General features: G+C 39.6%; 2 protein-coding genes across 3 annotated transcripts in view; one reads left to right on the forward strand and one right to left on the reverse strand.

Annotated features, from left to right (window-relative positions):
- Nucleotides 1-9862, reverse strand: part of lin54 (lin-54 DREAM MuvB core complex component) — a 14868-nt gene extending 5006 nt beyond the window's left edge. Inside the window, exons 1-8 of one of the 2 annotated variants that reach the window (XM_005720077.1) lie at nucleotides 9753-9862; nucleotides 7042-7814; nucleotides 5319-5430; nucleotides 5046-5176; nucleotides 2088-2243; nucleotides 499-691; nucleotides 330-403; nucleotides 48-245 (exon numbers count right to left, since the gene is read on the reverse strand). In XM_005720077.1, the coding sequence (XP_005720134.1) occupies nucleotides 48-245; nucleotides 330-403; nucleotides 499-691; nucleotides 2088-2243; nucleotides 5046-5176; nucleotides 5319-5430; nucleotides 7042-7785 (1608 nt within the window). In that variant the 5' untranslated portion in view covers nucleotides 7786-7814; nucleotides 9753-9862. Of the gene's footprint in view, nucleotides 1-47; nucleotides 246-329; nucleotides 404-498; nucleotides 692-2087; nucleotides 2244-5045; nucleotides 5177-5318; nucleotides 5431-7041; nucleotides 7815-8321; nucleotides 9008-9752 lie in introns of those variants that run through there. The other variant, XM_005720078.2, reaches the window with a different exon arrangement.
- Nucleotides 9863-11772: 1910 nt separating this feature from the next.
- The window catches only part of cops4 (COP9 constitutive photomorphogenic homolog subunit 4 (Arabidopsis)), a 6263-nt gene continuing 742 nt past the window's right edge, over nucleotides 11773-17293 (forward strand). The window contains exons 1-9 of the mRNA XM_005720079.1: nucleotides 11773-11957; nucleotides 13553-13632; nucleotides 13732-13883; nucleotides 13998-14101; nucleotides 14194-14347; nucleotides 14440-14590; nucleotides 14712-14882; nucleotides 15186-15301; nucleotides 15458-15542. Of these exons, the coding sequence (XP_005720136.1) occupies nucleotides 11884-11957; nucleotides 13553-13632; nucleotides 13732-13883; nucleotides 13998-14101; nucleotides 14194-14347; nucleotides 14440-14590; nucleotides 14712-14882; nucleotides 15186-15301; nucleotides 15458-15542 (1087 nt within the window). The 5' untranslated portion in view covers nucleotides 11773-11883. The remainder of the gene's footprint in view (nucleotides 11958-13552; nucleotides 13633-13731; nucleotides 13884-13997; nucleotides 14102-14193; nucleotides 14348-14439; nucleotides 14591-14711; nucleotides 14883-15185; nucleotides 15302-15457; nucleotides 15543-17293) is intronic.

Consider the following 17293-nt stretch of genomic DNA (forward strand, 5'->3'; position numbering starts at 1 on the left):
AAAAAAAAAACGTCAAACCAAAAAGCACACAAAGATAATTCGCTAACCTGTGTGACATATTGTGCTGGCACAACCGCGTAACCCACATTCCCTCCTCCTGGAGCTGGTGTCAGGACGGTGCCTGGAGGGAGGTTGGTGAAGTTGGGCTGGATTTGGGGTAGTGGAGTCGCAGGCATGATCAAACGTTGCTGAGTCTGAGTGGTGGTTACTACTTGTGGTCCTGATGTTAAGGGCTTAGGTGCCACCTACGGGGAATAAAAACCATGAATGCAGCTCAAGGGACATTTCAGAGAAAGTTCTCTTTGAATGAACTTGGATACCCAGGTTACCTGTTTCATGGTCTGTGCTGGGACAACTGGGACAGACATCCTGACCGCTGCTGTACTGACCACCATAGGTTTAGCTGTGGGATAAGCACCATCACGAGTTGGTACAGCGCAATTACTAAGTGCTGCCTGTATTTGTTAGCAGAGGAAACAAAACAAGTTCATAGGTCACCTGTCTGTATAGAGCTGGTACTGGGACCACTGGGCTGTCCTGTGCTGCTCGCTGTCGTTGCTGTGACGAGGCGAACGTAGTGGAACCTGCTGCCAGGCACCTGGATCTGCTGCACGTTGGGCTGGGTGGCCAGGGGTATGATTGTTTTAAACTGGGAACCTCCCACTCCTCCAACAGCCACAGATTTAATGTTCTGAAAACATTCACATCAAACGGAGAAACAGACTGAAGCCAGTAATAGAAGAGAAAATAAAATAAAAAAACCCAACAACAACAAAACCTAAAGAACCTCATCCTGAAAGCAGTTTGTTAAGAGCTGCCCGTTTTACTGGCAATACAATCTTCAAAGTGCACTTCAGTTTCTTTTTTGCAGGCCAGGATTAAGCTCCCCAAATGCTGATCTATTGTTATACATGTAAAATGCATAAAAACAATCTTATATCATAGTTGGGGCAGGTGGTCACATGAAAACATTTAATTGTTTTGAGTATTAATTATCTTTCTATCTGCTTGAAAACAATCTTACACAACCATTTTATTTCTGGCAAAAATGTATATTGCTATGGAGGTAAAATTTACATGCGAAGTAAGTCATCATCATTGGTGCCCCACATAGTGCACTGAGATAAACATGACACGGTCTGTCCTGCCTTTTCTGCATCAGATGGCCATGGCTTTAGCAATGCAGTCAGTTGAACAAAAACAACTGCACAACTTATTGTTTTATATACAAAGAAGAAAATTCAGTTTCTCTAGAAATTGCAGTGGGAAAAACCGGACTCCAAAAAGGTTGGGGACCGCTGCTCTACCACGATAAGGTGGAGATTCACAGATGGAACTTTATTACCAGAAAAAGTGAAATATTTCCATAATGGTACAAATTTGAGAGAATTATTTTTTTTTTTTAAATCAAAGCATGCAGTGCACAACTGAGCCAGTCATTTTGAGTAATGAACAGTCTGTTTACTACAAACTGTGTCAGACTATAAACAACAATCCCACCAACTGCAGATGTATCAATCTGATATTTGGAACGGATTTCCTCCATTTTGACCCAAAAAGGTTGGATCGGATATAAGTGATTAAATCTATTCACTTCCTTTCTGTGTTCACTACACAGCAGCAATTATTATTTCAAGAGCTAACATAGCACAGAAGAAGCCATTTCACTCTATTTTTATCTTTCCACAGCTTTTAACTGCATGTTTGCTCCATGTTTGTTTTCATTCATCAGTGTAATGCTTATTTGGAAGTTTGGGAGGTTTTGTTCTGTTTTTGTAAAACTGCACTTGCAGTAACAGTGAGTTGTCTCCGTCTTCACCTGCTTCCTGTCAGCTCAATCCTAAATGCGGCCTGTTTGTGTGTAGCAGTAAAATGAGGTGCACTCAAGAGCAAGAAAGAAGAGAGGAGGAAAATAGCATGACTGCACATCACAGCAGTATGCTGCAACTCCTTGACTCTCATACGGAGCTGAAATGACACTTATGCACAAACAAGGTGAATACGTTTTTTTTTATTTTTTTATTCCTTTTCTCCCCTCAGATCAAATGGTATCAACTACAACTGACTGTTCTGTGCTTTCATGTTACCTGCGTTGTTGATTGGCTAGTGGCCACCTTGACTGGAGATACAGATGTTGACTGCTGGACTGTCAGGATCTGCTGGCCAAGTGCTACATTCACAGGCAGTGCTACAGACTTCTGAGAAGCACCGGAGGTCGGGGAAGCCACAGACACCACAGTCACCTGGCAGGAACAGACAAGCGGCATGAGCTGTGAAAATTTCACCTGATTAAACAAAGACCCGAGTTGGATGGCAATATAGCTGCCATTACGTATGGTAACAGGAATGTCACATAAACCAACATTCTATAGCAAGTCAATTGCAAACACTATGTATACATATTCATTAATTAGTAGGAGTGAAAGAAATATCTAATATAATTAGTGCTGTCAGTGTTAATCTCATGAATCGCTCTGTGCGTGGGGCTACACAGCATCAACGCGTGAGCACGGTTAGCTCGTTAACGCCGTCCAGCCCCACGCACAGGGCGATTCGCGATAACTCATCATTTTAGCGAGATTAACACTGACAGTACTAAATATAATATAATATAATATAATACAATATAATATAATACAATATAATATAATATAAACTCCTGTCTGCAAATACGATGATGATTACTAGTGCCAGAGGCTGATGTTTATGTACTGTGACACATCAATCCGTTGTGGGCTGTCTAAATATTCAAAGAGTGGGAATACATCTACTGCATTTTTAATAACTACATTTCCAAAAAACAAAGACAATCAAATTGTTATTTTAAACAACAGTATCGGCCCAACCACCAACGCTACCTCTCAGCTTCCTAGCAGACACACCTATGGGATCAATTTCAAAATTCTACGTAATTTTATTCTCCAGTTTACGCAGTCACAAGATTTTCATAAAACTTCACCTTTGACCTTAAGGTCAAAGTCACTGAGATTTGAACTCTTCTGAGATTTTTAGTACATACACCTATAGTATTAACTTGAAGTGTCTACGTTATCCCATTCACAAATGTAGGTGTCCATGCCACCCCCCTGCCCAGTAGGGTGACGATAATACCCCAGGGCTCTAGACTAACTTTTCGCCATGGTTGCATTGGTGCGCCTGTGCATCAGCACAAAAGTTAGGTTCACAAAAACTGGGCGCACGTGACATCATTACTGTATGTGGAGTTGACGTTCAAGCCATTTTTCTTGTGAAGAATTATTTCGGACTTCAACTTAGAGAATGGAAATTCTTCTTTGCAATATTGTAGGCACTGTTAAACTTAATCATCATTTGGCCTCCTCTGATGACCTGTTTGCTGCTGCCTGCCGCTGAAAGGCAGTGGAGAGAGGGGACACTTGGGCAGTGCATTTATATTGTGTCATATAATGTGTTTTCTAGATACACTGTGCTTTTTCAGCGTTTCAATTCGAAATGTATTTGCACCAGTCACAAATGCAGTATTGCCGGGCATGGTCTTTCTACACGCACGACAGTAAATGCAGTGCATAATGTTGGCAGCTTTACTGTATCTTAGCCAGGAAAACTGGTCAAGCCACTCTCTTCGAAATGTATGCACTTTCCCCCTTTTACTTTCAGTGTGCTCTGGCTCAGAGGTCGATGCCGTCTCTGGACCAGTGTTAGACGTAACCTGAGAGGTTGTCAGAGCACTGGCTATGAATTTCAACAGATCAGGCCTTAACTTAACAAAAAAGTTATCTTTTCATCTTTTCTCATTACCCACAGCTACATCCACTACCAGGCCTAGGCTACGCACCTCTCTCTCTTTCTCTCTATCTGCCTGCACTTTCAAACGTAGGCCTACAGGAATATCTGGACCACGGCCAATCAGAGAGGTCCTGAGTATCTCTCTCTAATTGGTTTAGACCACGATATGGGCATAACATGTCTGTTGTTGACCACACGAAGGCTTTCAGAGTTGCAAAGACTCCCCCCCCCACTCAAACGGCTGGTCATACCGGTGTGACCTATGATTTTTTTTAAGTTGCACCATTGAGAAATTAGGTCACATGTGCAACCAAATTGGATGGAGGCCACTGACAGGCAGCTACTCTGCCTCTGTGCTCTCTGCCTGGCATCATGAAGCCCGACTGCCATAGAATACCAGAATTGGCAGGTCCAGCACTGGCATCCTGTGCTTTTCACAGGTGAGAACACCCTGAGCTCATGTGACAGATGTGAAAGGGTCTGGAGAAGCCATGGAGAACATTGTGCTGCCAATAACATCATTCAGCATAGTTTGGTAGTGGCCCAGTGATGGTCTGAGAAGGAATGGAGGGACGCACAAACCTCTACAGGCTAGGCATCACACCCTGAGTGTGACTACATACTGGGAGAAAATCCCCAGACCCACTGTCAGACAATACCCTGATACCATTAACTAGACCCCATCCTCGCCTGAAATCAACAGAGCATCTCTGGGACATCACGTTTCTGTCCATCCGATGTTGCCTCCTTTCCAGGAGCTCAGTGATGCACTGGTTCACATCTAAGATGACATCAACCAGTATACCATCTATCGTCTCATTATGGTTAATTCCTCAATGTTGTCAGTCATGAATGCAAGCATGTAGGGGCCCATACAAAATACTCTCTACCTGGTCTGACAGTGGGTCTTCAGCATGATTTTTTTTCCAGTTAAGATCTGATGTGTTTTCAAAGTGTTATTAAATGTTTTAATATTTTGAAAAGTGTTTTACACTAAGGTCTTTGGTCCTCAATTGAACTGAGGGTAAACAGATAAGCCCTTAAAGAAGAATGGCTAGCAAACATCCTTCTCTGATCAAAGTACCATTATTATATCATTGTGATTCCAAACATTTTTGAGTAAACATTGCAGGGGGTTTCGAGGTGATTTATTACACTCGTGCTTTACCTGCAGTAACAGGTTGTAATTATGTGACAATTAAACTATAGACTTATTAGTTTTAGTCTCTAGCCACTTGATCATATTCAGTTAAAGTAAATATAGAAAAATATAATATCACCTTGCTGGGAGTCTTGAGAGGGGAAATGGCAATCTTTTTGCCAGGGATACTTTGTAAATTAGTGTTGTGGGGCTCAGAGAGAGTAATGGTCCTCGGGGGCATCACTGGTGAACTCTGGGTCAGAACCCGTCCTATGAACAGACAGTGCAAGGTTTAATGACAAAGCTAATTACAACATAATTAGAAAACAAACAGCAATAAACTATGTGGTTTGATAATTATTTAAAAACTGAAACAACAAAATAGCCTCAAAAAGTTATTACTTAGACTTACCTGTGATCACAGGAGGCATTGATGTCTGGGCACTTATACCTTTGCTGTTAACAGTTTTTGTGATGATAAACTTGATCGGTGCAGCTGAGGATGCTGGTGTCTTCTTGGCAATCTGAAAAGACAATTAGCCAGAAATGTTTAAACGTATTCATTCAATATCCAAACATTGCCTCTTTCTGCAGATGACGACTACTGGCGTGTCCTAGCTTGGTCAGTTCTGTTGCATTTTCATTTACTGATACTGATGTTGATACCTGAGCTCTAGTTGTACAACTTAATTGATACTGGATTTATGAGGATGATAACTGAATTTATATTCGTAGGGAAAAAGGTCATCAGTGATATTGTAAGATTACATACTGAGCTGGTCAATGTGCAGTATTAAGACAATTCTTTGTCAGTGCTCTGATATAGCAACTGTGAAATTATGACACTTTTTTTTTTCCAATGTACACACAATGTCAGCACTTCTGCAACATGACTTTATGCAGCCAGACAGGCCAGCTGAGGTATTCATTTCACAGCAACATCGGTGGCTTTTTAAAAAAAAAAAATTTAAATCTGAATATCTTACTGGGGGTAAATTATTGCAATCATTCTCCTACATGTAGGATAAAAAGAGGATATACATTTCCTTCTCTTCTGAACTATGATTTTAGACAAAAATATTATTTTTATGCTTGTTAAGATGATCTGACTTCAGTTCTTAAATAAATAGCGCACTAATAATGTTCATCTAAACCCTGAGTGTGAGTGTGCTTGTTTCCCTACAAATTTTTTTAATTATTTAAGAGGATAAAAACTCCCAAACAAACATGCCCGAGTGTATATGCTTGCTCTACCCCTTATACACAGAGTGAAACAGTCACTCGTAACAATTTTTAATCCAAATATGAGAACTGCTCATTTAAACAACGTCCAGACAGGCGAAGAACAGTTGAATGGGGAGATTTACCAATTTGTTTGTAACCTGTAATGTAAACCTGTTACGTCTGTACTTTATGAGTCAGACAACTCCCACCCCCTGCCAAGAGGTTTTAACCAGATCCTAACAAAAAAATACCCTGAAATTACAAATCTAAACACCAAGGAATCTTTACATTCCACATTCAAACTACATGGATGAACCTCTTAATCTTCACCAAAGTGGTTCTCTCTCTATGCTCCTTTTTTTTTTTTAATCTTCTCTTCCCTTCATCTCCCAACCAGTCAAAGCCCATATTAGGCTTTCCATGAGCCTGGTTCTACCAGCAGGTTCTTTCTATTCAGAAAAAGACTTTCTACTTTACCATTGTCATGTGCTAAGTGATCATCATGTCATCAGGATTCTCTCACTAATGCTGTAGAAGCCTTTAACTTGCAATAGAAAGTCCCTTGAGGTGACTGGAATTGTATAAATAACATTTAATTGAGCTCTGCGCGTTATAGTTCCACACTAGATTCCTAGTGGTTCTAGTGGTTACTGAGACACAGTCCCACTCCATCTTCTCTGAAACACCAAACTGTACTTAGTCAGTACACTAGCTTACATTTACTGGCAGCCTAGATCAAGGTCAAAGCAGATCTTATCTAATAACCTGAAAAACTTTGTACACAGTATGTTCAATTAATATTGAGGCAATCATTTACAGTAGTAATTATGTTTAATTTAACAGTAACATGTGGAACATGACAACCAATATTTTTGTAAAAATATATTAATAATACAAAAGGTTATTGTTACCTGGACAGTCTTCAGCTGCTGGGTCTGTAATGTGGTCACCTGGTTGCCCACCACTGGCTTCAGGTCTGACCTCCCACCTATAGTCACCACTTTAAACTGCGGCGCTTGAGACTTGGTGTCTCCGGCAGTCTGTGAAATGCCAGGCTTGCTGCCTGTGTGGGGTAACTGAAGCACTATAGGCTGCCCCGATTTTCCTATAGCTGTAACCAAAAGTTTCTGTCCATCCTGCTTGATGACCTGGGGTGGATTACCTGCAGACTTTGCTGCTTCTGAGGCTTGAGAAGCCACCTTATTGAGAATAATCTGGCGATTTGCAGGAGAGATTGTAAATGGAGTTGTGAGCTTCTGTAATCCACTTGTAGTCACACTAGTTCCAGTAACACTGTCTGTGGTTTTGGTTGTGGCTGTCGAAGTAGCCAAGGCTGGTTTGATGGTAAGAAGAGGAGACGATGTGCTGGAATTTGAGACAGGAGGCGGACTTCTGGGGCTGGCACTAAGCATGGAGTCTGTGGCCGTGGAGGTGGTCATAGCCTTAGTGGGTTCGGTTAAAACGGCATCTGAACAGAGGCTCACGTTCTCTGAAGCCACGGATGTATCAGTTTCCATTGGGACCGATGCATCATCACTGGGCTCTGAGTGGACTGCAGTGGTGCCAGGTTGAGAGTGAGGAACATCCTCTATATCCTCAGTATCCATGATCTCATCTGGGAGGAGGCTGTTGAGCTCTGGTGACACTACATCCATGCTTGCAAACTCTCAGCTTTCTGTTAATCCTGAAAAACCAATACAATTTAATTGTCATTGCAAAATACATCACAAACACTAGTAAGCCACAACATTAACACCACTGTCAGTTTAACTTATAATACAGGCACACATGTTCAAACTCCAGCAGGTCAAATCTGTTTTTCTGGCTATTATATTAGGCAGGAGGGTTTTCTGTTGTATTTGATCACTTTTATATTATTTGAAAGACCTAGAAGCTTACATTTACTGCACTAGATACACCATGAACAGGGAGAGACAGACAAAGATAATACAATTTTAAAATTCTGAGGATATACATTCATCGTTTTAGAGAGCTGTTGCATTTAATTGCAGTCAGTGTTTGCAATTCATTTAAAAAAATGTATTCCTCTACTCATTTATACAATATACATAACTGGATTATAATACAGACAGACAGCTAAAAGCTGTGCTGAGAATATAGAGCAAGATAGTTCAAGCTAGCGAGCTAGCCATGTAGGTGCAGTAGAAGTGCCAGATTGTCATAACTTTACCTGTAAATGACTTCAGTAATTACGTGAGATGTAATAAATAAGGAGGTGGGAATGAGTAACGTTTGACTTGTGCTGATTTTGACTGAAGCAGACAGCTGATGCTAGGCCGCAACGATCATCTCTGCCGTATCTTTGTCCTGCTGCACTCTACTCAACATTAATCCACCGAAACGCACATATGAACCCTACCCACTCCATACCACATTCACACGCAGAGCTGACTGAGCGGAATCTCTTCACGTCCCCAGGTGAAAGCCATCAAAAGAAAACTGTGCTGAGTTGCACTCGTTTATTTTAAAAATGCCCAGAAGTGGTCCTGACTGGGGCAAAGAGCGAGAAAAAAAAGCGACAAGCTGTTTTGCTGGCTGCGTTACTATTTCAGGCCGGGGTTGGATTTCGAAAGATCCGCCATTTTTACCTCGTCATCAGCTTAGTTAGCTGCCCGGCTAACGCTAAGCTATGCTGAGGGGAAGCGTTTATAAATATTGGTAACAAGCAGAGACACTTACACTGACAGTTCACTGCAAAACAAGCATAACTAAACAATCAAGATAAGACTTGATGTTAACAGGGTGCTGCTAGCGAGTAAAAAAAAAAAACCCCTACTAATAACAACAACAAAACTCTGCAGACTCTGACAACGTAAACAATGCTTGCTTTCAATAATTTCTCCTGTCACTTGACATAGGAGGAAATACAACATTTTGATTCCACAATGCAATTATTGCGATTGCTATTATAGATCTCCTTAACAGCATTTACAGTCTGTGTTTTAGGGCTGGAGTTAGCGTGGCCTAACCAGTTCAAAATGATGTTTTAGTTTAACCTCAAGAAAGTCATATTTTGACTGAGTTACAGTACCAGAAAAGCGTAAATTCCAAGAATGTTACGGGGTCAACAGCTAAAGTAATATGAAACCAACTAACAGCAAATGCAACTGCTGACTTGTGCCTTCTAATATTTTACATACATATAAAAATATCTATGATCCTTTAGACGTTTCGCCAGTATGTCAAAACAACTCGATGTGCAGCTAACTTAGCTTTTACTTTTCATTTGCCGTTGCAGTAAGTAAACTTAGCGGCCGGCTCACATGATATTTACACCATGTTATTAAAGTCCCAGTTTTGTGCACGAGAAACTTTCCTTCAGCGCTGAAAATACTCTGCCAAACCAAATCCTGGGAATATTATGCTGCTTTTTCACCAGAGTGTATCCTTAAATATCGTTATCATCAAAGACAGCAACAACAGTCTCATCTAGACAGCCCAGCGGGCAGAACAACTGTACTAGCAAACTTGCAGAGCTTGCTAACCCGAGCTAGCTAGCACAACATTATATCTCAACATTGAATACATTCTTTAATGTGAGTCTTTATGTTGAATATGGTGTGTTAAATCCTAGAAAGGGCCATTGCATAGTCATGCTTACCCCAATTTTTTAAGCTAAGCAGCGTTTCCAGATAAAAGGGAGGAAAGGAAAAGACGATTGTTCAAAATACCGCGCCGAGCGCCATTCCTCCCTGACATTTCACAGGCCGGCCACGCCCTCCATGCGATACGAAACACTGACGTAACACTTAAAGCTACAGCACAATTGCATTATCAAAGTTATGACTGTTTCTACAAAACTATTTCATGCTTTTTTTTTTCTTCTTCTCCTTTTTTTACAAAATATTTTTTTGAAAATAAAAACTATTATTAGTTAATAAAAAAACAAACAACACAGTCAGCCTTGGAGCTCGTGTGCTGGATATTTACCGAAATCTGACAGAGCACTACCCAGTAGCCTCACTAAGTGCCCAGTCTCACGTACCACTGTCAGGTAGTCAATAAATAATAAGATGGTGGACATGTTTACTTACATGTCCTGTAGTTTCTCTTACTATAAGAGTGGTAAAACACATGAAATGCACTTCAGAAAACAGACAAGATAGACTTCAACCTGCAGTTTTTACTGCCAAGATGGGAGTAAAATGTCTTCACCAGGGAGAGTACTGCATGATTCAATCCCAGATTTGAGCTGCTTGCATACTACAGAGTGTCAAGAGATGTGTTCACCTAAGGTCTTAGGTAGGCCAGCGTAGTCTCTCCAGTACATTCATCATAAGGGACATGAGGTCAAATTGATAGTCATTGAGCTCTTAAGGTGCTAACTTTTTCTTGTACAAAAGTCGATACATCAGACATTTCTTTATGTATTTTGCATATACTTATATACTTTTTGACTGATGTTGAATATAGATATTTAGTTTTTAACTGATACCACTTGTATATAACTTGACCTCTGGTGTTGTATCTATTTTATTACTATTACTATTATTCAACATTATTTAGTTAGGCTATATATTTTTGTTATATTTTACTTAAACTTTACACATACTTTTGACTGGTTTGATAAAAATGTCAGCTCAATTCAATTTTATTTACATAGCATTTAAAAAGTAATAAAAAGAAAACCCAGACAGTCAAATTAATCCCTAAGAACAAACACTTGGAAACAGTGGAAAGGAAAAACTCCCTTTTAACAGGAAGAACGTGCCAGAGGTTACAGGGGCAGCCATCCACTACAACTGGTTTGGAGTGTGTTGAAAGAGAAGAGAGCAGAGAGAGAGACAAGGCAAAAGGCATGCTGTGGAAGTCCACCAGAGATTGGCTGTAACTAATGATTATATGTAAAGTGGTGTATAAATACACAGAAAGTAAGAAGAAGTAAGTGATAAGGAAATGCTATTCATAAAATTAGAGAGGGTGTCTGTCTACTGAATGCAATCTGGTAGCTGGTTTCTCAGAAGAGGGGCCTGAAAGCTGAAGGCTCTGCTTTCCATTTTACTTATAAATGCTCTAGGAAACACAAGTAAGCCAGCAACTTGTGCGAGAAATTCTTTGTTAGGGTGATATGGTATTATGAGGTCCTTAAGATAAGATAGGGCCTGATTATTCAATACCTTGTATGTGAGGTGTAGAATTTAAATGGGATTCTGGATTTAACAGGGAGCCAGTGAAGGAGAAAAGGCCTTTCTAGTCCCCGTCAGTACTGTTACTGTAGCATTCTGTATCAATTGAAGGCTTTTCGGGGAGCTTTTAGAACAACCTGATAATAATGCTTTACAACAGCCCAGCCTAGATGCATTAAATACAGAATCTAGTTGTTCAGCATGTCTGTGAGACAGGATATTTTATTGCGCAAAAACAAGAAAGCCCTTCATATTTCAGATGATACTAGTGTTAACAATAGATTGACCCTTTTTTAGGTTAATTACAAAATTAGCAGAAAAAAAGGCAACCAAATATAGCTATGATTGTTTTCAGGAAAGGGATGGATAGTTTATAATACTCACCAAGTTTTGTTTAAAAACATATATTAATACATAAAATTAAAACAATACAATAGTTCAACATTTAAGCCTGGCCTAAAATAATTATAATCATTCTTTTCCCTCTTCCGCTCCCATCGCTGGCTGCGTCACTTCCTGGCCGAGCTCTGCGCTCTGACTGCAGACGGAAGGTTCTCCCCTGTCTCGGCAGATGAAACCGGTGTTGACACTTCGACGCAGGCTACAATGGCGACCGAAGTGAGGCAGGAGCTTACACAACTGATGAACTCAAGTGGATCTCATAAAGATCTTGCTGCCAAGTATGTAACGTTAGTTACGGAGAACATCACTCGTTAAAAACTGCAACAGAAACTGCTAGCTAGCAGCTGGTCTGCACAAAGCTAAGCTAATGTTAGCTGCATTAGCCAAACATTCAGATAGAAATGCAATCAGTCTGTCAATGTTTGCTTTTAGGTTTTATCCAAAGTGCAAGGAACATAAAAGGAGTGACTACCCACATTAATTGTTGGTAAAATAATTATGAGAACTGTATATTTTATCACCAAAGCTAACTAGCTAACTTGCTGCTCTTTAGCTACATATTTGGTGCAGAGCACAACATAGCTTTAATACAGTTTAAACAAAGTGATACTTGACTAGAAAACTGCCAGGACACCCTTTGCGTACGTTCTTACCATCCTATAAACAACCATTTTATTAGGAACACCTGTGCATTTTATTAAGTACAACTGTACTGTAAAGTCTACTTTTGCAATTTCAGTTTTCGTCAGCATTGTCCAAAAGGTGATAAATCTATTTAAAAATCTTTTAGGTCCTGTTATATACGTGTTTGTATAAGAAGAAATTGTTTACTGTATCCACAGTATATGCTGATAGTTAATTAAAGTGAAAATATTTAAATACCTGTTTAATAAAGGGAGGTTTAATTCACTCAAGCTTAAATACACTTGTTTTTCACAGAAGTCACAATCAAATGCATCAACTTCTCTTAAGTAAGGGACCACAGACTGATTGCTGTAATTATATGTGAACTGGTGTGTGCATAGTTCTGTTATGTTCACAGCACTTTAGTGACATGTTGATTACAGATTTATTTATGAAATGATATTTACTGAATGGATTGGGTACTTTTCCCTCAATTTTGGTACTTTTTTTGGTACTCATTTCAAAATAATAAATTCAAAATTTCCTCTCACAGAATAAGTCCATACTTCTCAGTTTGTACATTTTGTTATTTATTTACAACATTTTAGTTGTGCCACAGTGTCATCATAGTGTCTGTGATGTTCTGTCATAGTGTTCTACAATATTAAATATTAATTGTAGACTCTTATAGGTTGTGACACAACATCTGTTAGATGGTGCAGTTGACAAATGACTGTTCAGTCTTTTACAACCAAGCAGTCAGGGTTTTTCTTTAAACTATTTTTTATATTCATAATAATATATGATGTTTGTTATATCATAAGGGAATACAGTATACATGGGATTATGTAATTTCTCCCACAGATTTACAATCTGTTTCTGGTGAGGGAGGGTTTTAGATGTGCTTTAACAATAAATAATTGATGAATATAAATATTATTGGCTGCTTCATCAGTGAGTCTCTTATACTGCAAATGACTTTTAGTTATGTCATCCTGGAGATTATTTGGGTGTCAGCGGGCCTTGTTCTGCTCTGTAGCCTTAGTGAGCTCATTGTAGCATCACATGGGCAGCCATTAATATACCTTGCCCAAGTAAAGTTAATCTGTGGGAAAACACTGGGTTTCATCCAATAAGCTAAAATGTATTTGTGTTTCATATTTAAGTTTTAATCCTTCGGTTTTCTATGTAAACATTTTAAACTTACCAGCAAAGTTGGAAGGTTTCTGACCGGTGAAATCTTTTGCAGATATCGACAAATTCTGGAAAAGGCCATTCAGTTTACAGATGCTGATCAACTGGAATCCTTGAAGGCCTTTGTAGAAGCAAGTATGGTGTGCCTGTATTCTTCTGTAATATCTGCTTATTCTACGTCCTTGGTTCATTTTTCAGGAGCATGTCTTACTATTATATTTTACATTCTTGCAGTGGTCAATGAAAATGTCAGTCTCGTCATTTCAAGACAGCTGCTCACTGATTTCTGCACACATCTGCCCAACCTGCCTGACGCCACAGCAAAAGCAGTGTATCACTTCACCTTGGAAAAGATCCAGCCGAGGGTCATTTCCTTCGAGGAACAGGTAAATTTGCTCCAGCTCTCTGACGCAGTGTAAATGGAGGTAACCATTCAGGCAGTTAAGCTTGAGTATTGTCACTGCAGCGCTTAACTGAGTAATGTTCCTTCATCGCCTTAGGTAGCCTCAATCAGACAGCACTTAGCGACCATTTATGAAAAGGAGGGAGACTGGAGAAATGCTGCCCAAGTTTTAGTTGGCATTCCCCTCGAAACAGGACAGAAGTAAGTAAACCATTGTCACACGCAAGTCTTGATGGTAATTGTGTCTTTAAATCCCTGTTTCTTTTGTTTGTTTTTTAAAATATCCCCTTCAGGCAATATAATGTTGACTATAAGTTGGATACATATCTGAAAATTGCCCGACTTTACTTAGAAGATGATGATCCGGTTCAGGCAGAGGCCTACATCAACAGAGCCTCATTGCTTCAGAATGAGTCCTCTAATGAACAGCTACAGATACACTATAAGGTACATGATCTCTTAGTGATTTCATAGTTACATAGTCTTATCTGTTGTTTCAGTGAAGCTGTGTGGATAAGTGCTTCTGCTGCTCTCATTAGGTGTGCTATGCCAGAGTACTAGACTTCAGAAGGAAGTTTATTGAAGCTGCACAAAGATACAACGAGCTGTCTTATAAGTCAATTGTTCATGAAAGTGAACGCCTGGAGGCACTGAAGCATGCTCTGAACTGCACTATATTGGCCTCTGCAGGTATAAGCAGGTGTTACATTTTCAGAAATAATGCAATGAGAACTAATGGAAAACATATAAAGGCATACTACTGATTTGCGGTTTTCACACTCTTAACCAAAAATGGTGCAATTTTTTTTAGGACAGCAACGTTCCCGTATGTTGGCTACTCTCTTTAAGGATGAGCGCTGTCAGCAGCTGGCTGCTTATGGTATCCTGGAGAAGATGTACCTGGACCGCATCATTAGAGGTAACCAACTACAGGAGTTTGCTGCCATGCTGATGCCTCACCAGAAAGCCACCACAGCAGATGGTAAGCTGAGATACTGGGTTTTACACAGTGAGAGAAATCCTTATTTTCTCCACCCTCATTGAATCAGCTGGTGAACCAGCTGATATTCTTTCTGGTTTTGTGCTCCCTTCGTACTGTGAAACATATTTCTAGACACACTCTTAACTGCAGCTATAATGTCAATGCTATAGTTGACTTGGTCATTGCTCATGATAACTGAGGTCAGCACAGGGCTGTAACCATTTATGCTGGTGCTTGAGGGGCACTCTACACTTAGGTGTTGCAACACAACACCTATCCTTTCTTAACTTTGATCTGTTTCAGGCTCCAGCATCCTTGACAGAGCTGTGATTGAACACAACCTCCTATCTGCCAGTAAACTCTACAACAACATCACTTTTGAAGAGCTAGGAGCATTGCTGGAAATCCCCCCTGCAAAGGTTAGATATGAATTGGATTAATGCTTAACTTGGATAAGAGCCACAGTTTTAGTTTTATGCTTCATTGGGAAGTTAAAGAACTTATTACTGTTGATAATAAGTTCCTGTTTTCCATAGTGGTACACACAAACTCTATTTTCTTCTTTGTATCTGTAGGCTGAAAAGATTGCTTCTCAGATGATCACTGAGGGACGTATGAATGGTTTCATTGACCAGATTGATGGCATTGTACATTTTGAAAGTAAGTGATGAAATTGTTTATTTGTATGATTTACAAATCTTATATAGGTTTATATAGGTATAAGGATTTGACCATGAGATTTTTAGGAACCAAAACATTTGATAAAAGTAATTTAAAGTTGAAATGTATAATTATTTATATATTAACTCATTGTTTATTCATTGTAAATAAAAAATTACAGATTAGCAGGTTTTATAAACAGAAGATATGGATAAAGTTGCTGTAAAATTATTCCAGAACAATTTGTGTCAGTCTGTGTGTTTTTTACAAGCTAATCCTTAGCCACAGTAGAGCAGGCTTTCATGTAATACCAATATCTACCTCAGGATGGTATGGTGAGTCAATGTACTGCCCAACATCAGAGGAAGAAGTGGAAGCAATCAGTTTGTTGTTTTTTGTTTTGTTTTTTTTGCTATGTGCCAACTGTCTAACATTGCTTATTGTGGAGAGCTGTGGCCGGAAAAGGTGTTGCTGTGGCAGGAGGATGGTGCACTTAATTAATGTAGCACTAGCTATATTAATCCCTGTGACATTATTTTGCAACATTTACAGAATAAGAACACTGGTTTAGGTAGCTGCCCCACAGCTCTGTGCAGACACAATGGGTTAGAGAGAAAGAGATTCTAACTCTAGCCAAAATGAACTGAATCACTGTTATCTGTATTCACAAACAATAAATGACTTGGATATAATAAATTGCGTACATAAGTGGACAGAAATTAGTGTACATTTTAAGTAAAGGTAAGTAAAACACTTTTAAGTATGTTTCTGGTGAATTAATTACTACTTATTTAAACAGGAGGAATAAAACACAGACTAGTTGGCTAGTCTAAATCTAAGGGCACACAGTGGGAGTGGTTAAAATTGAGCTCACTAACATTAAATACACAGACACATTTTAAGAACAAAGATAATGTGCAGAGGTGTAGCAACCATAGAGACATAAAGTTAAAGAGCCATATCATGAAGCTATGGGAAAGAATTTTTGAAGCAAGGTTAAGGAGTGGGGTGACGATCAGTGAGCAGCAGTATTGCTTCATGTTCAGAAATGGCATTATAGAAGCTTTGACAGTGTTGATTGAGAAGTATAGAGAACGAGTTGCACTGTATTTGTGTGGTTCTAGAAAAGTCTGTGACGGGATTCAAGGGAGGAACAGTGGTATAAGGAACTCCAGAGTGGCAGAGCAGTACATGAGGGTGATGCTAGACATGTGTGGGGACAGCGAGACAGTGGTGAGGTAGTAGGAGTGGAAGTTACAGATGGGTTCAGATAGTGAAGATGGATGAGTTTAAATACCTTGGGTCAATTATTCAGAGCAATGGACAGTGCCGAAGAGAGTGTAGGCTGATGGTTGTGAGAAATGAATCTTTACAAGATGGTAGTGAGACACTGTCATGATATGTTGGAATAGCAGTTTAACGGCAGCTGAGAGGATGAGGTTGGTGGGAGACAGAAGGACTCTGGCCAAAATAACATCTCTGATGGAGTCTCCCACCCCATGCATGTAAGTGTTGCTAAACTGCAGAGCTCCTTCAGTGGCAGACTGCTGGATCCTAGATGGATGAAGGAGCGTTTCCACAGGTCCTTCCTCCCTGCAGCTGTCAGACTGTACAATCAAAACTGCTCCCAACAAACATAGAGGTTTACATCAGCGCTGTTATATGCACTAATCGACCAAACAACTGTTATAATTTGCACATTACTTTTATCAGTTTATATATATATAAAAAAAAACTATAATCTTAATAAC

This window comes from Pundamilia nyererei, unplaced genomic scaffold (genome assembly GCF_000239375.1).
Source record: "Pundamilia nyererei isolate P.nyererei 1_Seehausen unplaced genomic scaffold, PunNye1.0 scaffold00002, whole genome shotgun sequence".
Classification (NCBI taxonomy): domain Eukaryota; kingdom Metazoa; phylum Chordata; class Actinopteri; order Cichliformes; family Cichlidae; genus Pundamilia; species Pundamilia nyererei.